Source organism: Haematobia irritans, chromosome 2, assembly GCF_050003625.1.
Source record: "Haematobia irritans isolate KBUSLIRL chromosome 2, ASM5000362v1, whole genome shotgun sequence".
Lineage (NCBI taxonomy): Eukaryota > Metazoa > Arthropoda > Insecta > Diptera > Muscidae > Haematobia > Haematobia irritans.
Genome location: NC_134398.1, coordinates 226433764 through 226457515, shown reverse-complemented (window position 1 = coordinate 226457515; position 23752 = coordinate 226433764). Strand labels below are relative to the sequence as shown.

The 23752-nt window shown below is 35.7% G+C and overlaps 1 protein-coding gene across 1 annotated transcript in view; it reads left to right on the top strand.

Annotated features, from left to right (window-relative positions):
- Nucleotides 1-4814: 4814 nt before the first annotated feature.
- The window catches only part of Glyp (glycogen phosphorylase), a 31604-nt gene continuing 12666 nt past the window's right edge, over nt 4815-23752 (top strand). Inside the window, exon 1 of the mRNA XM_075297679.1 lies at nt 4815-5232. Coding sequence (XP_075153794.1) covers nt 4990-5232 — 243 coding nt within the window. The 5' untranslated portion in view covers nt 4815-4989. The remainder of the gene's footprint in view (nt 5233-23752) is intronic.

Here is a 23752-nt window from a genome sequence, read left to right as displayed (position 1 = left end):
GCTGAACACTGTGCTTAAGAAGAAAAACCTGATGGACTGTGTTATCGGCTTTGTTAAAGTTTTTTAATCGGACTTTAAGACCTCGACATCCCATCTAACGAATTTTACCTAGAGACAAAGTCCAAATAATAATGAAATTGTATCAAAAAACAGGCAATACTTCTAATACTTTAGTGCATTAATGGGATTTCTCAGACTGTGCATAATGTTCACTTTACAATGGCAACAGCAAATCATATTTGGTCATTTTCCTGAAAAAATGCTACATTTTGGGATACGTACCCGAGTAAAAATTAAGAGATCTAATTTGATACAAGTGGATGTGAGTAGATCCGAAAAATGGTAAGATCTAATCATATCTAATTATTATGGAATTAGATCTGATCAGATCTCAATATTGCCCTAGATCTAATGTCTTAGATATGATTATATATATCCCTATATATAATTGGATCTGATGTTAGATCTAGTCATATGTGGAATTATATATAATTATATCTAATTTTGTGTCATCAATTTTGAGATCTAATCATATCTAATTAGATCCCCTACTTTTTACACGGGTAGCTAAAGTTAAAGTGATCAATATGTACATAAATTTATTTAATTTAAAATCTACTCACTACATATATGTTCTGCTCTAAAACGCTTGTAAAATGTATTTTTATGTTCTTCATACATGAAGAATCTACAAAAAAAAAATAATAAAATATACATCTCATTATCATCATCATAATTCGCATAATAAGTTGCTATTTGTTTTGTTTAAAATTTGTTGAATATAAATGCCTTAAAATTTTATATAGATTTGTTTCTTTAAAAAATCTACTAAAATCAAATGTTATTGCTAAAATAAATTAAAATCCCATTTAAATCGTATTAACTCATATGTCATAAGATTTCATTGTATTCTCACTCTACTCTTATCAACGAGAGTACCCTGGATACCATTAATTATTTTTTTGTGGACTCTCCTTAACATATGCCTTATTAAATTTAGTTTGTATTTTTTTTTTTTGTAAAATATAGGCTTTACGTTATTTCGCAGCATGCATTTCCCCCCCTAGGTTTAGTTTTTAGTTTCACTTTTCATAAATTTTTTAAATAAAATTGAACTAAAATACTTTATACAAAAAAAATTCAAAAGTAAGCAAAAAATAAAATGAAATGTGTAAAACAGTGTTGATTTACAACATTCGTAAATAGTCATAAAATTGATAAAGCGAAATCGATTTAAAACCAATAAAGATCCAAATATTAAAAATTACCAATTGCTTTGATTTCTTATTTTATTTTAGAAGTCTAGAGAAGTTTGATAAAAAAATGTGTTTAAAATCTTCCACAGAAAATAAATAAATGCACATTTAACAAAATTTGTTTTTTTTGTTTACTTTTCATTTTGTGCACCAAGTATGGCCAAAATGTACTAAATCTTCATTTTTTACTCGAAATAAAGGACAACGCCGTCAATATTTTATAATCTATTTTAGAGGATGATCGAAATTTTGTAATATTGTGATTTACATTTGAATATTCCTCACCAATCAAGAACAGTTATTTTTATGTCAGCACACAGTGATATCTTTCTTCTATTTCAGCAGACATCTGGCCATTTAGCAGATTTTTGCTTGTTAAGTCCTACATGTAGCTCTAGCAAAATATTTGCTACCAATTAGAAATGTGTAGTATATTTGTCAGAAAAAATTGCGTTAGTACTTTTGCTAATGATTTTTTCTCTAGGAGTATGTTATTAATTGTTTGCATTTTCTTCCATAAAATCCGGTATGCACCTCTAACGAAATTTCTTCTACCCATAAGAAATGTATTGCTATATTTGCTAACGATAATTCCGGAAGACGTTGTTATCGATTGTTCGAATTTTGCTCCCATAGGAAATATATGACAAAAACTGTGTTATTGGCCCGCTTTGCAGCTCCATTGAAAATTCCTGCTGTGTGCCAATAAGACAGTTTTGCTACGTGTTTCTTATGGAAAAAATGTGAGCGTCCGAGAGCATCGTTCTAAAGAAAATTAGAGAGCAAAATGATCTATGTATTGCTCTTTCTTCCCTTAAGGTGAGTACTAAGTTCGATTTTAAGGTGAGTATTAAGTTCGAATTTAGCCGCTAAAGGCCGGTACTCTGTTCGGTTTTCGCGTTGAAACTCCATACAAAACCAAAAAATGCGAAAAATTTGCGAAATTTTTTCCATTTGTGATACTTTGTTTTTTCGTGTTGAAAAACTGACGTTTATAGCACGGCGCCATTTGCAATGTGAATTAAGAAATAATTTATTTATTAAAACTATTTGTGTGGGTTTATAACACAAACACGGATTATATTTTTGTTCCGAAACTATACAAAGGATCAAAGGAGTAGCAGATCAATTGCCCAAGGAAAATAAAATGTTTATTTTGTAATAACAAACAGCAACCAACTTAATTCAATATCGCTCCCTTAAACTTCACTTAACCATTCGTTCGCGTTGAAAAATGAGAGTGTTGACAATAGATTTCGAACGAAGAAAACAGCTATTTTGGAACTATTCTGCGTTTATTTCTCAGCAATTTAATTGACAACATCGCCAAACGTCATAATATTTTTACGTATACATACGCAGCACCTGATTGTTTACATACACGCATTCATAATAATTTTTTCTACCAGTTTTTGAATTGTTTTGAACCAAATCTCACAAAGCACTGGACAATAATAATCCAAATGGATTCCGTCAATTTGTTATGCAAACTTTTACATCCGAAGCAATTGACAATCCGTTCAGCAACAAACTTAATTCAGCAACAAAACAATTGGTGAAAAACGCTACTCGTTGGAATATGCCGAAAAGAAGACACATAAGGAACAAAATCATCATAGTTTGAATAAAGTCGAATATCTTAAAATCGTCGTTATCACACCACCATGGAAAGACAAATGCGTGTGAGAATTTTCAAGCAAAATTTAAAAATCATACAAGATTTGAATGCAAATGAGCGTGGTAATGCCAAATATGGTATCACTGAATTTGCTGATTTGACCAGTACCGAATATAAACAACGTACCGGCATGTGGCAACGAGATGAGGGTAAAATGAACTTCGCTAAATAGAGCTTTATTTGTTAACATTTTTCTATAAATTTCATGTTATATACATTATTTCTATTCAATCATGTAGTAGGGGGCGGCTAGATGGTGGTTGCTAGTTTATTACGAAAATACCACTCCATGTTATTTTTATTTCGTCAATCGATCGTATAACAATTTTAAATAACAACGCGAACCACTTTTGCATTATAATTTAACACAAATCATTTGAATAAATAAATTATTTCTTAATTCACATTACAAATGCGCCATGTTTTCAAACTAACTAATCTCAACATATGGAAGGATTTAACACGACCTACTTAGGGACTGTGCGCTTTACGTCAGTTTTTCAACTCGAAAAAAACAAAGTACCACAAATGAAAAAATATTTCGGTAGTTTTTCGCATTTTTGGTTTTGTACGGGATTTCGCTGCGGAAACCGAACATAGTACCTACCTTATGTGCGAAATAATGGTTTCTATAAAAGTTTTTTGCAAGAATGAACATAGTACCGGCCTTAAAGTGAAAACTTAATCAGTAAAAAAAGGCATAAGATTATACATATTTGTTGCAAATTTTATTATAACTTGATGGGGAATAGAGCAAAGCAAATTTTCACAAAGTTTGTATTCCTTAAAATGGATTATTAAAGAAAAGTAATCGTGAAAAAATTGCGATTTTAGCGGCTAAACTCGAACTTAATAATGAACTTATTACCCACCTTTAAGGTGGGTAATAAATTCATTCAATTTTCATTAATTCAAGTCACCATCATTCACATGAAGCGCGTCGAACATATTCCAGATATTGGCCACACTATAAGTTATGTTCGAACACATAATGGATTCTGCAGCTTGTTAATGGGATCGATAACACATTTATCGAATATTTATGGTGTTTTCTGTTCTGAAAAAAGTGCTTTGCATTCATTTTGTCTGTACAGAATGCGCATTTTTAAAATGTTACCAACAACCTAAAAAAATGTTATCATTTCAGCGGGCAGAAAAGAATTCAAAGAAGGATTGGCCACACTGTAAGATTCATTACAAACACAGACATTCCGTCCGGACGGCGCATAATTCACATCTTCGGTTTCCTAAGATGTGTACATACCTTTTGAATACTCTTCAATTCATGTCATAGGTATATGTATTAAACACGACCGGCTATTGTGAATTGTGTTCATAATAATATTCCTCACTGCTGATTTCTTATCTAATATTTCTCAGATGGGAGCTTATGTTTATCATTACTATGTTTATTGGATATGCTAAATACACTAAATATATATGTGGATAACTCATTGAAATTCTTTTTTATTGGAGATGTTTTCATTGCATCTATGTATATTCTATAGCCACTGTGCCCCAAGTTCAATCAGTTATCAACAATTCACAATAGCTTTGACAGCAGCTGTTCAAAGAGAAAGAGAAATGTGTGTATTGTATGCCGGTATCCAAAACCAAGCAGGTGGAATAGTACCAATGTATCGAACAGTTATGGTTAGGAAAGGGGGTGTGTGGTTAGAGAGTCCACAACATTACGCATGTTTGACCTTGCGGAAGGTGACGGATGCATAAGAGACTCACGATGTTGGAAATAATAAGCATACAGTCAATGAAGAGAATTTTTTGCAGCTTGTAATTGCCCAAGCATTACTCTGTTCTCTCTTAAGGCATGAGTGGCTATTGGAGGCAGTCAAGTATTCTAGCAAATAGTACTCCAGAATTCGTGGCAAAAAATAGTCGGTTGTTGTTCGTTGTTGTGTTCACTCGGTCGTCGGTGTATTTGATTCGAGAGATTTGGGGCAGAGGAGCAATTAAAAAAGTTGCAGCCCGTGTTAAATAAAAAAGTGAAAATTAGATATTTTGCTCTACCGAAGAAGTGAATAATTAGGAACGACAATGTCTAAACCACAATCAGATGCCGATAAACGCAAGCAAATATCCGTTCGCGGAATTGCGGAAGTCGGAAATGTCACAGAAGTGAAAAAGAATTTCAATCGCCATCTCCATTATACCTTGGTCAAGGATCGCAATGTAGCCACCTTGCGTGATTATTATTTCGCCTTGGCAAATACCGTTAAGGACAACATGGTTAGCCGTTGGATTCGTACACAGCAAAACTATTACGAAAAGGATCCCAAGGTAAGTAGTAGATCATTTACCACCGCAAGGAAGAATTCTTATATTATGTCATTCCTAGGATATATATATGTTCAGGAGAAGGTTATAACAATGTTATTTTGATTATTGGCTAATTGATAAGTGCGCATGTTTGCCCTCCCAACTGATTATTGTAGTTATGGGATACAATACCACCCCAACCAGTGGGAGGATACTGCTATTAAAATCGTTATACCAATCAATTACGCCACAGTTTTTTTTCTTTTCCTATTCCTCCTCTTCAAGTATCTTGAATTTTGGCTTTTTTTTGGCACGTTGTCTTTCTGACGCTTCATTTACTTGCGAATAGAAATTTGAAAACAAACATGGCACAAAAACATTTACAGCATTCGATTTTAGTGGTATCTCTCTCTCTCTGTTGTTTATCAGTCGTCTTTCCGAATGTGTCCTTAGAATGTAAAAAAAAACTAAAGTAGAATGTAAATAAGATGGAGAACAACTAATGCATTTCGATCAATGTCAACAATGCAGTCAAAAACCCACTCAATGCCAATTTGACCATATGTGTTGTTGGCTAGAAGGAGGTTGTGATCAATGATCTGAAGTGAATGCAAAAAAACAAAATAGAATGGATGGAAGCCACTTTCACTCTACATGCACACATGTGCAGTCTCTATGATTTACATTGACCTAAATTACAGAAGGCATCAATTCAGAAAAATATATTTCACACTTGTTACGATAATATGTAACTCACGATTCTGAGAACATTGGCCCCTTCCTTTAACAGTAAGGCACTTATGGTTTTTAACAAGCTGGAAAAATGATTTGAATCAAACTGCAGCAATAGGACCATCCAATTTAAAGCGTTTAAGAAATTATATACATCGAGAAGCAGTGGTTAGCATGCTCGCCTTACTTGTCATGACTTCAATAGAAACGAATACTAAAAAGTTCAAACAATAAAAATAGTATAACAAAAAATAAATACTAACAATTTTTTCAGCTGATAATATTTCAAAGCTTCTCCGAAGGGGTTTCACACATAATGTGACAAGCCGGTCAGGCTCGATAGCTGACCCATATCTAACCAAGGAAAATGATTCTCAATTTATGATTCCACAAGAATTTGATACAACTTAAAAAAAGCTTTCCAGGAGCAGATTACGTTTCGCATTTATGACACTTTCATCCATGACAAAACGTAGTTTGCCGAATAATAAAAAAAACTTCTGGAGTTTAAACCTTCGCCTTTTTAAAAACTGGATCTTACGTCCCTGTTTGAAATTTCTACGAAGTGTACTAAGCTTTTTTTATATAAGACTGGTATGCACCACTAGCAAAATTTCTCGGAGTTATTATCGATTGTTTACATGGCAAGACTTTGTTAATGGCGATATGAGATCGAAATTTTCGTTAGAAAGAACACCAGGCTTGAGCCCGGTGGTATCCACCGTGGTGCAATGGGACGCATGCCCGCCTTGCGTACACAAGGTCGTGGGTTCGATTCCTGCTTCGACCGAACACCAAAAAGTTTTTCAGCTGTGGTTTATTCCACCTCAGTAATGCTGGTGACCTAACCTACGTGGTACCTTTTATAAAACACAATGCATACTGCATTATCTGCATAAAACGAAATTTCTTTTAGGGGCCCGGTATGCACCGCTAACGAAATTTTCGCGACCCATAAGAAATGCATTTGATAACGAAATTTCCGTTAGACTTTGTTATCAGTTGTTTACATTTTGCTCCCATAAGAAATACATGGTAAAACTGTATTATTGGCATCCAACATGAATTTTCGCAAGAGCTGCATACCGGGCACAGAATTTGCGTTAGCAAATATAGAGACGCAATCCCACGGCGGCGGGTTCTACGCACCGGATTGACCCGATGGATACCAGCCATCGGCCAGCGGCTGCCACCTCAGTGTACGTGTTGTCTCGTCCATTTTTTCGTGTTGGAGAAGGTGCATCCCGGGGAGCCTTCTCCGCCTGCTTTTGGTCCGAGCCGGGATAGAGGAAAACCCCGGACCATGGTACTGTGCCGTCTGCCGAAATCGAATTCACCATCGCTCGGTTTCGGTGAGGTGTAACCGGTGCATGGAATGGGTGCACTTCCGGAATTGCTCCGGCCTAACATCGCTGCGGGAGTATAGTCAAACTGACTTCGTGGCAGGATGCTGTGCCAATGACAGCAGCAGTGGGTCATCTGATTATGTGACCCCACCGACTTCTCCCGCACAACAATATTCTCCGCCGCAGCATCTTACACCGAATATTGTTGTACCAGTTCCGGAGAGTGCATCATTTTTGCAATTTAATTGCAACGGGCTCCGTGGTAAGATTAGTGAGATCGTAGACTTTATGAATCGGAAAAGGATAAGGGTCGCGGCGATCCAGGAAACAAAGCTGAATCCCACCTGCAGCCTACGACATTGTGATGGGTACAATGTCCTACGGAAGGATCGCACAAGAAATGGAGGTGGTGGCCTGGCTTTCATATTACACCGTTCCGTGCAGTATAGACCTATCACGCTTGTGCTAGACACTAATGACCCGTACATGGAATGTATGGGGGTAGCAGTTAAGTGTGGGGCTGCCGAGATAGAGCTATACAATGTGTACATACCGCCGGTTGGTAGCTGTGCTCCTGGTTATAGCCCAAACATTGAGTGGTTGTTGAGCGGGCATAACCGATTGGTTCTAGGAGATTTTAATGCCCACCATGAACTTTGGCATTCTCTCCTGGGTAATGACCAGAGGGGCATAGCTTTGGCAGAGCAGATAGACGACTCCACATTTTGCACGGTGAACGAAGAGGCCCCCACGAGAATTATGGGTGACTGCAGCAGTTCGCCAGACTTATCGTTAGCATCGCCTGGTCTGATAAATGACGTCTCCTGGCAACCCGTCATTTCATTGGGTTCGGACCACCTCCCCATAATTCTCACCATCAACCGACCCTCCGATTTCATAACCTCTGAACGCCGGACGTTTATTAATCAAAAGAAAGCCAACTGGGAAGGCTTCAGAGAATACACCGATCGCCGCTTCAGTGAGCTCCCGTCCCCCTCACATGTTCATGTTGCCCAGAGGGAGTTCCGGGACATCATCAACGCAGCAGCCGCTCGCTTCATACCCGCTGGTCGAATTGCCCAGGTGAGGCCCAACTTCCCAGCCGAAGCGGCGGGACTCGCAGACGAGCGTGATGAACGCCGTCGTGCTAACCCTGCTGATCCTAGAATCAGAGAACTAAATCTAGAGATTAGTAAGATAGTCGACGAGCACAAGCGGAACACTTGGTTAGAGCACCTGAAGCAATGTAACTTAGGAACAGGAACTGGTAAATTGTGGTCAACAGTTAGAGCCCTCTCGAACCCCTCCACAAGGGATGATGGGATTTCAGTCACATTTGGCGACGTGACTGTGACTGATCCGAAGAGGTGCGCCAAATACTTCAACCGACAGTTTGTCGAGCATCCCGAGAGTGATAGAGCGAAAAGGAGAGCCACCCGTCGTGTACGTGGTCTCCGAGCCGATGACACACCACAATTTACTGCAGCCGAAGTTACCAATGTCATCAACAGCGCGAAACCATCTAAGGCGCTGGGCCCTGACGGAATTTCAATGCTAATGCTGAAGCATCTGGGAATACTGGGAGTTGAGTACCTGACCAGACTCGTCAATTTGTCTTTGGAATCACACATTATACCCGATGTCTGGAAAATGGGAAGGGTGATTCCACTACTGAAACCGGGCAAAGATTCGAGCAAAGGTGAATCGTACAGACCGATATCCCTTCTGTCGCCAGTAGCCAAGACACTTGAGGCATTACTCCTCCCCAGCCTTGTGGAGAATTTTCCAGCTGCCCACCATCAACATGGATTCCGTAAGGTACATAGTACGACAACAGCCTTACATGCCATTTCGACACATATTAATAAGGGACTTAACCAGCCTAGGCCGTGTCACAGGACGGTCCTCGTGGCGCTTGACCTATCGAAAGCATTCGATACGGTCAACCATGCCACATTATTTGAGGACATCGAGAATACGTCCCTACCGGCAGGAGCGAAGCGTTGGGTGCTGAATTATATGTGTGGACGCCAGTCGTACGTGGAATTCAGGGACAGAAAGTCAAGACCGCGTAGAGTTAAACAGGGAGTTCCCCAAGGTGGGGTGATATCTCCGGCACTGTTTAACCTCTACATGTCCTCGATTCCACCCCCTCCTGACGGCGTCGAGATTGTATCATATGCGGATGACTGTACAATCTTGGCATCTGGGCCCAATGTTGATGACATTTGCGATCGGTTGAACGTCTACATAGCTAATCTTACCAGTTATTTCACTGCGAGAAACTTGAGGATATCCCCCACCAAATCCTCAGCCACACTATTTACTACATGGACGGCAGAAGTGCGCAGGCAGTTGAATATCAGAGTCGATGGAGTAATAATTCCGACCACAAATTACCCCAAGATTCTTGGGGTCACATTCGACAGCCTTTTTAGGTCATCTGCCCATGCCACTGCAATTTGTAATAAGCTCCGTGGTAGAAACAAGGTCCTCAAGTCACTAGCCGGCAGTACTTGGGGTGCGGACAAAGAAACCTTGCTAACTACTTATAAGGCAATTGGCCGGTCAGTGGTAAACTATGCAGCGCCAGTGTGGACACCGCAGACCAGTGATACGCAGTGGAATAACATACAAACCTGCCAGAACGCTGCTCTTAGAACTGCGACTGGGTGTCTCCGCAGCACACCCCTGGATCACCTTTATGTGGAGACAAAGATCATCCCTGTGCGAAGACACAACTACATGTTGTCAAAGCAGTATCTCCTGGGTTGTTATCGCAGTAATCATCCAAACCACCATCTTATGGATACACAACCACCACCCAGGAACGTAAGGGTTGATATACATAATCTAGAGCGCGAGATCCAGCGCTATAAAAGAGAGCCTCTAGATCAAGCAGCGTACCAGGCAGGTTTGAACAGGATTCATGAGGATACTGTAGCTGAAGCGGTGAGAAGCTACAAGGTTAATCCTGTTCTTGGAGTCCGACCACCGCCCATAGCACCGGAGGAAAGAGACCTCCCACGGCAGACTAGGGTAGTTTTGGCCCAATTAAGATCAGGCAAGTGCAGCCGCCTCAATTCCTACTTATCGGTGATTGATAGCAGCGTAGCTGACGTTTGTCCAATTTGCAACCAAGGGCCACACGACACGCGTCATCTTTTCTCTTGCCCAGCCAAACCAACCCGACTTACCACCAGATCACTCTGGACACACCCCATCTTAGTCGCAGAGTTCCTTGATCTGCCAACAAGCTGATGTACCAAGCGTATAACATGAAATGGATGAGATCACAATAAACTGTTACAACAACAACAACAACGCATTTCTTATGGGTAGCAGAGATTACGTTAGAGGCCATAAGTTCGGTATAAACTTTTTGGGAATAAAATGTAAACCATGGATAATAACGGTCCGTGGAGTTTTCATTGGCAAACATATCAATACATTTCTTAGGGGTAGCGAACATTTCATTAGAGGTGCATACCGGCCCTCAGAGATAAAAAGCTGTTGTTTGATTTGTTAATTTTTATCAATAAATTTATTATCCAAGAGGCATTATTTTGGTTAAATAAATGATTAATTGAATTTTGTGTTTTTACCAATTGTTTACATGTCAAGTCAAGTTAGAATTCTTATTGCATGCCAATAAAGTAGTTTTGGTAGCTTGTGCTATAATGTATATTATAGTTTTTAAAATTGTAAAAAATAATAGATAAATAATTTCTTATTGTAAACAGTCAACATTTTGGGCAGCTAAATATCAGGTGAATATCAGGCTTTATCCATAATATGTATCTCTAAAAAAATCGAATATGTCGTTATGATCCCCTGGTATTTTCGTGTACACCTAGACCTCGCTTTGCGTCGCAGATACGTTCCAAAAAAAAAAAAAAAACACGACGCAAAGTGAATTATGAGTTTCTTTGGCAAACTATGCAAAGATTGGAGATAGATAATAACGCAACTTTGAAAATCTAACGACGCAATGTGAAAACTAGTACTAATTCAAGAGCGACGCAACTTCGAAACAACGCAAAACGAAACGACGCAAACCGAGGTCTAGGTGTATTTTAAATTAGAGTGATATGCATTTTTTACGGTTAGCATACATTTCGTTAGAAGTGCAGTAGACAACGGAAAAAAGTCAGAAAAAAAACACAATTTTTTCTTATATGCTTCTTTTATTTTTTATATATTTTACAACAGTTTAATATGGAAAATTCTTGTAGGAAAATATTTCTTACAATTTCGGTTTTGGAAAGAAAATTAAAAATCTCATTTTATAGTTTTATTCGTCTTTAGACCATATGATGTTAAATCTTGTTCTCTGCTTGCCTTACTTATGGTGTGCGATAGCTCAAAGACTAAAAATGAATAGAAATGCAATTATAGTGCTGTGAATGAAAACTGAACACTGAATTTCAGTTGAAATGGGATTGCTGCCTGGCGTGCAGTTTTTCTTATAATAAACACGTTTCCTACTAAAAAAAACTTGGCTAACTGTCTTTTCTCATATGAGATGAGATTACATTCTGTGCCGGGCTTTATTGTATTGAAATTTATGGATAACAAAAATTTCTGTTAGAAAAAATATTTAGCAGAATGTACGTAATATATTTTTCAAATAAATAACATAATATCAATGGAGAATGCAATCTTTTTTCAAGCCAATTTTGTAAGCTGTTCGGTTTTTATGCTATAACATTTTGTAAATATTATGTCCAGAAAAATTTGGAAAGCAGCAATGAAACATCGGATGTATATTGAAAATACAAATTTAGAGAGCTGTTTAAAGCCGACACCAGTCAAACACGTCCCAAAAAATTCCAAATCCAAAACTGGTTCTGGGTTGACACCATTGAAATAACTCAGAGCTTCTCCGTTAGGATATGTTGTCTCATGTAACAATAGGTGATACCATAAGTGGAAGGTTAGGTTAGGTTAGGTGGCAGCCCGAGGTATCAGGCTCACTTAGACTATTCAGTCCATTATACCATGATACCACATTGGTGAACTTCTCTCTTATCACTGAGTGCTGCCCGATTCCATGTTAAGCTCAATGACTAGGGACCTCCTTTTTATAGACGCGTCCGAACGTCGTTCCACATTGCAGTGAAACCACTTAGAGAAGCTTTGAAACCCTCAGAAATGGCACCAGCATTACTGAGGTGGGATAATCTACCGCTGAAAAACATTTTGGTGTTCGATCGAAGCAGGAATCAAACCCACTACCTTGTGTATGCAAGACGGACATGCTAACCATTGCACCACAGTGGCTCCCATAAGTGGAAAAAACCATATCAGTGACAATTCCCTAAACACCAAGAATAGGTCATTTACCATTCCTAGCATTGATCTATTTCCTATAAAAGTACATGTTCGGATATCTCTATAAATATATATTTATGTATATATTATTTATGTTTTGTTCTCATATCACATTCGTAAGCTTTCTTTCGAATTCCAAACGAAAGCGATTAGTATGGTTCTTCTATTTTGAAAGGCATGTCACTTCATATTTTGCTGTCGAGTAGGAGTCGCACGTATACAATATGTGTCAAGAAAAGAATAAAAACATTTTTTAAAATTTGAATGAATCCTCAGACCAAAAAGATAAAAATAATCTTTTTCTATAATCAATGTATTCTCATGCAAACGAAATGAATTTTCAAAAAAAAAATCTAAATCATTTCAAATCGAGAGTCTCCGTTTCTTTTGAATGAGTTTTCATACGATTTACTGGAACAGGGCATTAGTTATTAAAGCGATTCTATGAAAATACAAATACTCTACAAAATGAAGCCTTTCCACACATAACATTAAATCCATTGGAAATCCTAAAGTGAGGGGCGTTGTTAACGCCTGCATTTCAAATAGTTAGGTTATTTTTATAGGAATACAAACAATTTTCAACTATTGAAAAATATCGTCACTCCAATTGTATTTGCCCTTTCTAGAGGTCAATTTATTTAGATAGACCAATAGAAATAATTTATATAGTATGCATATAATTTGTATTTTTTTATTAAGAGACAAATATTAGCGCATATCGTATATGTATTTCTAATATACATCTATGTGTATATCTGCATAATATTTTTTCTATTTAGTATTTAATGCATCTATGTTGCCAATATCTGGAAGATATGTATATTCCTGGTCAAGTCGAAGTTCCAAAATGAACTAACAATGTCGGTCTTATGTCATTTTTGAATGTTATTCTTCACTAATTTAGAGTATATCGAAGTTTTTGCTTGTGGAGCATCTATTCACCGTAAGTTATAGAGCAGACCGAAGATTCCATTTTAATTCTGGAACATCTATTCATTGTAAATTTTATCCGATTTGCCTGGAATTTGTTATCGGTTGTAATTTTTTTTTTGCAGCGGTGCTTTGCATTTTGAATTGTTTGGCTTAGCAATTGTGGTCAGAACTTTCTACTTTCCGACTTCTTGAAAATATGGACTTTTGGTATTTAAAATTTGGAGAAGTGGATTTTTTCACCGTAGTGAATAATGAATGCACCATTTGCTTACAGCTTGGGTTCAATACCATATTCGGCATATGCTGGTGACATTTCAGAGTGTTTCAAAGCTTCTCTAAGTGGTTTCACCGCAATGTGCAATGCGTTCGGACTCGCCTTGTCAAACCAAACCTTTTCCAATATTTGGAAAATTGGAATGACTTCTTGAAATTTTTGAGCTGCGGTTTACACCATTCATCAAGTCAAGTCAAGTGTGCCAAATTTTATTGAAATCGGTTCAGATTTAGATATAGCTCCCATATATAGCTTTCGCCCGATTTACACTCATATGACCACAGAGGCCAATTTTTAACTCCTATTTAGTTGAAATTTTGCACAGGGAGTAGAATTAGCATTGTAGCTATACGTGCCAAATTTGGTTGAAATCGGTTCAGATTTAGATATAGCTCCCATATATAGCTTTCGCCCGATATACACTCATATGACCACAGAGGCCAATTTTTAACTCCGATTTACTTGAAATTTTGGACGAGAGTAGAATTAGCATTGTAGCTATGTGTGCCAAATTTGGTGGAAATCGGTGCAGATTTAGATATAGCTCCCATATATATGTTTTTCTGATTTCGACAAAAATGGTCTAATACATATATATCGAGCGACTAATCGTAAATAAACTTTTGCGAAGTTTCCTTAAAATTGCTTCAGATTTAAATGTTGCCCATATTTTTTTACTAACATTGTGTTCCACCCTACTGGATTAGCCGACTTAAATTTTGAGTCTATAGGTTTTGTAGAAGTCTATCAAATTCTGTCCAGATCGAGTGATATTTAAATGTATGTATTTGGGACAAACCTTTATTCATAGCCCCCAACACATTTAACGGATGTGATATGGTATCGAAAATTTAGATCTACAAAGTGGTGCAGGGTATAATAACATATAGTCGGCCCCGCCCGACTTTAGACTTTCCTTACTTGTTTTTTTTTTTTTTTTTACAAAAAGCCGATTTTCCACTATTGTATCCCTAGCATTGTTGTGTCTCTTCACACAAAAAAAAAATCTGATTCAATCACCAAATTAATTGATCCAATAAATGTTTTAATTGAAATGTCTTCAATCACGAAAATGATAGTATCAATCACAGTTTTAATTGGGCATAGAAAAAATTCTTGATTAAAAATTAATTGATTTTTTTCAGCAAATTTGAATTAATGTTTTAATTGATTCAATTAATTTTTTAATTGATTCAATTAAAAATTTAATTGATGTTGATTGCAAAACTCAATTAATTTATTAATTAAAAAAGGTAACTATTTTTAATTACTTTCTGAATTGGCTTAGTGTTTTTATTTGGATTAACAAATGATTGTTTGAAATACATTTTTTATTAAAAATTTAAAAAAAAATCAGCACCTTTTTTTATCGGAATTAGTCTTCCGAATTTGATTAAAAAGTTAATTGTATCAATTAATTTTTTAATTAAAAATTTTAAAATTTTCAATCATTGACTTAATTAACTTAATGTTTCTATCATGATTAAAAAGTTAATTGTATCAATTAATTTATTAATTGAAAAAAAATTTCAACTTCAATTAACTTTTTAATTGGAAATATTTTGGTGATATTTTTTTCTGTGTTATTTGAACCCGCAAACTATCGTGTCTTAGGCCGTTTTCGTTTCGCAAAAAATAGGTTACCTACTTTTTCCCTCATTGTAGTTTCGCCCAAATGATAGTGTCATTCCAAAGTTATTGTTAATTCATAATATTGTAAGGGATACAGGACACAAAATCTATGACAGTGTCCTTCACATTTCGCAATCAATTTCGAGAATGTTGCACCTTTCCCCCCATCGAAATCGCCATTAGGTTAGGTAGAGTTATTGCCTTTTGTTACAGATACACTGGATTGAATAACTCCATGTTGATATCATAGATGGTGAACTTTTCTCTTATAGATAATGAACTTTTCTCTTATATTTTATATTTAAAGCCTGCTTTCCAAAGGCTAAAGATTTTCCACAAAATATCATAATCACTCAAATTCATGGTGGGGGGTATATGAGCTTCAGCACGGCAGACCTCCGGACCTTCTTCACTTGTTTCTTGTGATGCAGTCAAAAAATGATCATGAAGATATATGTTATGCTTTTCAATTTTCGTTCAAGAATAAATTTTAATTCAAGAGAGTTATGATAAAAGTTCAAAGAGTTTTCCTCTTTATATTTCGTTCTCTCTTCTTAGAGTTGGTCTAAATTTTTATAAAATTCTTTGGATTTTAAATACTACAAACATTTTGTTTGTATTACACTATTACACAAAATGCTAATTATATGGGTAAATTTCCATGTCTGAGGACAAATTCATTAGACTTTCTTAAATATGTCGTTATTTTAAATTACTTTTGTATTTATAGTCTCCTTTTTTTGTTTCCTCTGGTGATATCTTAGAGAACGTTCATCCAAAAAAGAAAAAATATAAACAAGCGAACAATACTGTCCGTATATATATGCCATCTTTTTGTTAGCTATCCAAACATTTTTAAGTATTGTAATAATAAAATGAAATTTTTGTGTTTTTTCACTCAACGAATATAAATTTTTGAAGGTCAATGAAAGGTTATTATTATAAAAGTGCCAGCAAATAGAGAAGTTGGGTATGTTGCAAACATACACCTCCCTCCCAACAAATATTGTGGAAGAATCGAATGGAAATTGTCCGCTTGTCTATGAGTTCATTCGTTTCTAATGAACATTAGCTTTAACATTCATATTTGTGACCAAATATTGATCAAAACAACATAATATCTATGAGGATGGGGGCAATTGATTTATTTCTAATAAAGAATGTTCAATTGACTTATGTTGCTTTGAATATTTGCTATTATGTCATGAATATTGACTTACTTTTTGGTCTTAGTAACCTTTAATGTTCATTTAAGGTCATTTAAAAGAGATCTTAGTGCATCTTAAAGGACAACGAATGCACGATACCGTATTAAGATATTCTAAATGTTTTTTGTACGTGCCCCAAATTCTGAATTTTTCTCAAATTAAACCTTCAAATGGCACAAATTGGATTGTCTGGACTTTGAGGGGTTTCGATCAGTTTCGATAACCAAAATATTTTTAATTCTTAAGAACCTACAATCAAGAAGTTTGCTGCTGAAAAAGACCAACAAAATTTACACTCAAAAAAATTATAACAAAAATGTCTAAGCTAGTTTCTAAAAAGTTATTTAGACAAAATGTTTCAATATAAGGCATTTTTCATAAATGTAATAATTTTTTGTAAAAAATATTTGATTATATTACATTAACAAGAAATAAATAAAAGTTATAAACAAAAAAGCACAAACTCAACATATAACTGAATAGTGTTCAGAAGTTCCCAACACTATAGGGAGCCACTGTGGTGCAATGGTTAGCATGCCCGCCTTGCATACACAAGGTCGCGGGTTCGATTCCTGCTACGACCGAACACCAAAAAGTTTTTCACCGGTGGATTATCCCACCTCAGTAATGCTGGTGACTAGGGTCTTCTTTTTCCGGGACTTTATCCATTCCTTGGAAAGTGGGATTTGTTTTTTTAGAATTTCCCGGGATCCCGGTCAAAGGGAAACCTGCTTTACATTTAGACATTTGAATAAATTAGAAATCGCCTAAAGCTATGGTTATAAGGCGCTACCTGGACAACTAACAATATATATTCTGTTGATCTCTTACATCAGCCATAAATCATACTAAAATACGAAATATTTTGTAATACACAAATTGTTTACAATGTTTAAGACAGTCTCTTTGGGTATAGTTTTCGGAAGCACACTATTATTATAGAGGGATTTTTTGAACATTAAAGAACTGTTTGGAAATGAAAGAAACTTATTTCGATTTCACCATCGTAAAACGGGGTCACTATATATGTGTAATATCGGTCAATATTCCCAAAAGGGAAATACTATTGCCTAATACCTCATTCACTTCCAAAAATCCACTTTAACTAGATTTTAACTGTCATTTGCCTTAAGGGATTTAAAATCAATTTTTAATACATTTCGATCCTAATGTGTATGAGGTATAAGCTTGAAATTAAAATAACTACCTTAATAAAGGTTAGAATTTTCATATTTCATTTAAACATCCTTGCAATAATTATGAAATTTTGAGAATTGGGTTACATAAGTTACGGGACATTTTACTTTTATAAAGGTTTACGCAGTCTATCGGAATGCCGGTTTACAGATATATGACAATCATAAATTGGGAAGAGCAACCTTGTTTTTAACAATTGGGAGGCCGTTAGAATCTGGGCCAGAACCTACGACTATGTATGTTGCACAAGTCAAATACTACTACTTGGTACCATAGTCGTTCACATTACATGTCCAAAGACCACTTTAACTAGATTTCAACTGTCATTTGCCATATAAAACCCTCTATTATATATAAAATATGTTAAATTAAAAAAATTCCAGGGAATTCCTGCACTTAATTCCCGGGAAAGCGGGAACGAAAAAATAGCAAATTTCCGGGATCCCGTTCCCGGGGAAAAACCCCCTACTGGTGACATATCTGAGGGTTTCAAAGCTTCTCTAAGTGGTTTCACTGCAATGTGGAACGCCGTTCGGACTTGGCTATAAAAAGGAGGTCCCTTGCCATTGAGCCTAACATGGAAGAGAGAAGTTCACCACTGTGGTATCACAATGGAGCCTGATACATCGGGCTGCCACCTAACATAACCTAACCTAACACTATATGTTCTGAATCAGAGCATTCTATACTTTCTATATTTTACCACCAATATGACCATCTTTAAATTTGGTATTATTGGTCGTGGTAAAATATTAAGCTCATCTAGTTATGTCCTTTCGTCCATCTATATGCCCGTCTTTTGAAATCACGATAACTTTCGAACGAATTGAGATATATGCTCGTAACTCTTCGGGTAATGCTAACGGGGCATATCGAACAATATTTAGTTATGACCCACATATCGATATTCACTCTTAAGTAACCACACAAAAATTGCTCCATATTTAGATATAGGCTATCCCCAAACTTGATTTCTTGGGCGTCGCGAAGGCTTAATATTTACCCGATCCGCCTGAAACTCGATACAGTGAAACCCCTCAAATTTGGACACTCTGAAAACCGGACACCTCCCAAACATGGGCAGTTGTCCGCGGACGTTTGCTATATTAATAAAGGGTGATTTGTTAAGAGCTTGATAACTTTAAAAAAAAAAAAACGCATAAAATTTGCAAAATCTCATCGGTTCTTTATTTGAAACGTTAGATTGGTCCATGACATTTACTTTTTGAAGATAATTTCATTTAAATGTTGACCGCGGCTGCGTCTTAGGTGGTCCATTCGGAAAGTCCAATTTTGGGCAACTTTTTCGAGCATTTCGGCCGGAATAGCCCGAATTTCTTCGGAAATGTTGTCTTCCAAAGCTGGAATAGTTGCTGGCTTATTTCTGTAGACTTTAGACTTGACGTAGCCCCACAAAAAATAGTCTAAAGGCGTCAAATCGCATGATCTTGGTGGCCAACTTACCGGTCCATTTCTTGAGATGAATTGTTCTCCGAAGTTTTCCCTCCAAATGGCCATAGAATCGCGAGCTGTGTGGCATGTAGCGCCATCTTGTTGAAACCACATGTCAACCAAGTTCAGTTCTTCCATTTTTGGCAACAAAAAGTTTGTTAGCATCGAACGATAGCGATCGCCATTCACCGTAACGTTGCGTCCAACAGCATCTTTGAAAAAATACGGTCCAATGATTCCACCAGCGTACAAACCACACCAAACAGTGCATTTTTCGGGATGCATGGGCAGTTCTTGAACGGCTTCTGGTTGCTCTTCACTCCAAATGCGGCAATTTTGCTTATTTACGTAGCCATTCAACCAGAAATGAGCCTCATCGCTGAACAAAATTTGTCGATAAAAAAGCGGATTTTCTGCCAACTTTTCTAGGGCCCATTCACTGAAAATTCGACGTTGTGGCAGATCGTAAGTCTATTCATGATGAAATGTCAAAGCATACTGAGCATCTTTCTCTTTGACACCATGTCTGAAATCCCACGTGATCTGTCAAATACTAATGCATGAAAATCCTAACCTCAAAAGAATCACCCTTTACATTAAAATTAACCTCTCATACCTGGCCATTTCTCAAAGGTGGACAAAATTTAGGCGACCGTGAGTATCCACCTTTCAGAGGTTTCACTGTATATGATATCGGTATGGTATGTATATGATAACGGTATGGTATATTTCCGATTAAAATTATAATTAAATTTTCAAAAGTATTCAATTAAAAATTGAATTGAATCAACATTTTTTTTTAATTTAAAGAAAAATTAATCACAATACTTAATAATATCAATTAATTTTGTAATTGGATCAGTTAATTTTTTAATTAACTTTGGTGGTAGATATTATCATTTCTGTGACTGAAGACATTTCAATTAAAAATTAATTGGATCTATTAATATCGTGCATACAAATAAAATATCACCAAATTTTTTCCAATTTAAATTTTATTTGAATTCTAAAACAAAATCTATCAAAAATTTAATTGGTTCAGCAATTGTTTTAATTGAAATAAATTTCAATCACTGGAATTAATAGTATCAATTAATTTTTTTTTGTATCATTTAATGTTTAAATTGACTTTGGTGACTTATATCATAATTTCTGTGATTTATGAAATTTCAATTAAAAATTATTTGGATCAATTAATTTCGTGATTGAAAACAAAAAATATTTTTTTCGGTGTATGTAGACGGACCACCCATATTTGACTTCTTGAGCGCCTAAAGGCTTATTTTTCATCTACCTGAAATTATATAAGGGTATTCACCCTTATGTAACCGCACAAAAATCGGTCCATATCGCCCCTAATTTGATATAGCCTCCATATGGATCTCCAAATTTATTTCTTGAGCGTTGTGTAGTTTAGTTTTTCATTCTGCCACTCTGATTGAAGTATCTCCAAAATATGCACTGTGAACGCATCAACCGCTTTTTCAGTTGGCGCACAGTCGACTGCTGTTTACATTCGGTCCGATTGATAAACGGCGTAGGATCCAATGCAATGCAAATTTTTAAATGTTCATGCAATATTGAATGTATTCTGGTCCCCCTAATGTCTAAAGTTGTCTCAATCTTACGATAGGTCATGTGACGATCTTGCAATATCAGTTGGCGCATAGCATCAATGGTTTCCGGAACAACCACTTATTTTGGACGAACTTCACGAAATTCGTCATGGAGTGAACTGACCTCGGTTGTATTCACCATACCATCGATAAATATAGGTCTTGATGGAGCTGTATCGCCAAACATTCATTTAAGTCCATTAATGCACTGTTGAGTTAATCCACGTCGTAAGTTGTAAAAAATGATCACACAAAAACGTTCACGATATATTTTTATTTTTTGGGCGAATTTTTGAAGTTGCTGTAAACAACACAAATAGCAGCGCTTAGCGAACATACTATTCGGCTAGACCGAATTTTCGTATGCATATTTTTCTTTTGATTTTTTTTATGAAGCTATTCAAATTAACGGCCGGTTTCATGTAGCTCCGTTAGGCTTTAACTGCCAGTTAACAGAAAGTAAATTGCAAATATTTTCTCTCCGGTTAATTTTAACTGAAAAATTTTCGTCAGTTAAGTTCCTAACTGGCCTATTGAATATAAAGACAAGATGACAGCTTCCTCTATAATACGGTTTAAAAGTTGGTTAGTTAACGGAACACTAACGGAGCTTTATGAAAATGGGGGTAAGAAGTAATATCAAAAAAAATGTTTGCTGATGGTATTTGTACATATATTTTTCGAATTTGTTTGTCAAACACTGTGTATTAAATACGAATTATTTTTAATTTTTATACATAAAAATAGAATAGATTGAATAAGAATCGTACGTCATATTTCTTGGCATGACAACAAAATGAGTTGTATACCTTCAATCGACTGCTCATCTCATTTAGAAACGTTTACTAAATGAGATGAGCTCGGTATTCTTATCAAGGTATTTAAGCTTAAGCCGGAAAATACTGATTTTCCTCGGTATGTGGTTTTTGGGTAGACATTGTAATGACCTTCGGGCGGGTGAGGAATGTAAATTCCAGTTTCGGAGGAGTAGACTTTTAATTTCATATCACCTGAACCAGATCCATAAAAATATATTGTACAATAGATAACCCTCGGCAATAAAACACATTTAATACATTACATGCAATTGTATGTAATCCAATGTAACCTAATTTACGTATTTGTCATGCAATAATTTCTGCTTTACTGCTATGCATCTCAAGAAAGGGTACATAACCAGTTTGACAGATAATATTCAAATGATTGTCGAATATAAAAAAAATAATATTAAACAGACCTTAACAAACAAATAAATCCATGCTTGAACCCATTTGGACCTATGTTAGAACACTTATCAGTTCTGTGTAGGTAAGCCAATACAGAAATGATGGGGACTTCGAATACTGTAAAGGGGTATCTGGGATACAGTTTAATTCTTAAGCCCAGTGTAAAGCTCTAGCTCGAAAAACTCCTTTGCATTCCAATAAGGCAGTTAGGGTAGAAAATGCAAACAATCGATAATTTCGTCATACCGAAATATTGGTCAACTTATTTTCTACAATGACATCCCTATTCATAGGTTTATGTGCAGCGACACGCTTCTAACATGTGTTCAATAAACAATCTTTAATGATTTGCTTTGTTATCAAAAAGAATTTTAAATCGGCGGCCTCAATTATATTATTGCAAAAAAAATATGTACTTTGCTACAATAAAATGCAGATAATGGGTTGAGCTAGGTAATTGCATTTGAACATATATTGTTACTATGAATCCTTTAGTAAAACGTTTAATTGTGTTAAAATGTCACACTTAAAATTAAATAAATTTTAAATTAAGTAAGGCAAAGAACTAATACAATATCTCAAACAATTGTTGAAAATATAATTCATCGTATTTCAGAAACTAGATAATTTGATTTTATTCGATCTCTTGATACCAAATCAAATAGAAAATAATTATTCAAATTTGATCTTTAAAATACAATTTACTTTAAATGTATCCGCCATATAACATAGTTTCTGAGATACAATGAAATATAGCTTTAACAGTTTGGAGAACGGACAATTGTTTGAGATGGTCTATAAAACATAGATCCGATTTGTGAAGCGGCCAACATTCCAACAAATTTTTCGAGAGAGATCCCCAAATTTCGAAAGTTTATCCCCAAAAAATCCTAAACCGAAATATTGTTCTTCATGAAAAATCATCAAAGTACAATTAATATAATTATTTTATGTATGTAAATTAACCCCTTTCACTACCGATGTCCACTTTGAAGGACATTCGAAAAAGACACCAAATTCTATTTTCCTACTTAGTTTCGATTTATTTCTCGATGTTATTTTAAAGTAGAGACATTAGTCTAAATAAGCTATAAATATTTTCCATATTGGTGAGCACTAAAATATATTTTTATAAACTTCTTTAGCAATAAACGAAAAATACGAAAATTTGAGAAAATTGTTCTACTGTATGTTTCTTGTAAATGGACATTCGGCCAAAAATCGATATTCGGCCACGAATCGGCCTTCGGCGTCAAGAGGCCGATTAACCGAAGCCGAAGCTTTTTGAATAATTTATTTGATATTGAATTGTCCGAGGGTTGAATTTGTCTCAGTCAAAACACCCAGTACAAATAAAACGTAAAAAAATTATAAAAATCCTTTTTATCATTATAACAGGTTGGCTGATAAGTCCCCAGTCTAACAAATAAAAACACATTTTTTTGTCAAAATTAGTTTTTATTATTCAACATAGTTCCCTTCAAGGGCGATACAACGATTATAACGACCTTCCAATTTTTAGATACCATTTTGGTAGTACTCCTTCGGTTTTGCCTCAAAATAGGCCCCAGTTTCGGCGATCACCTCT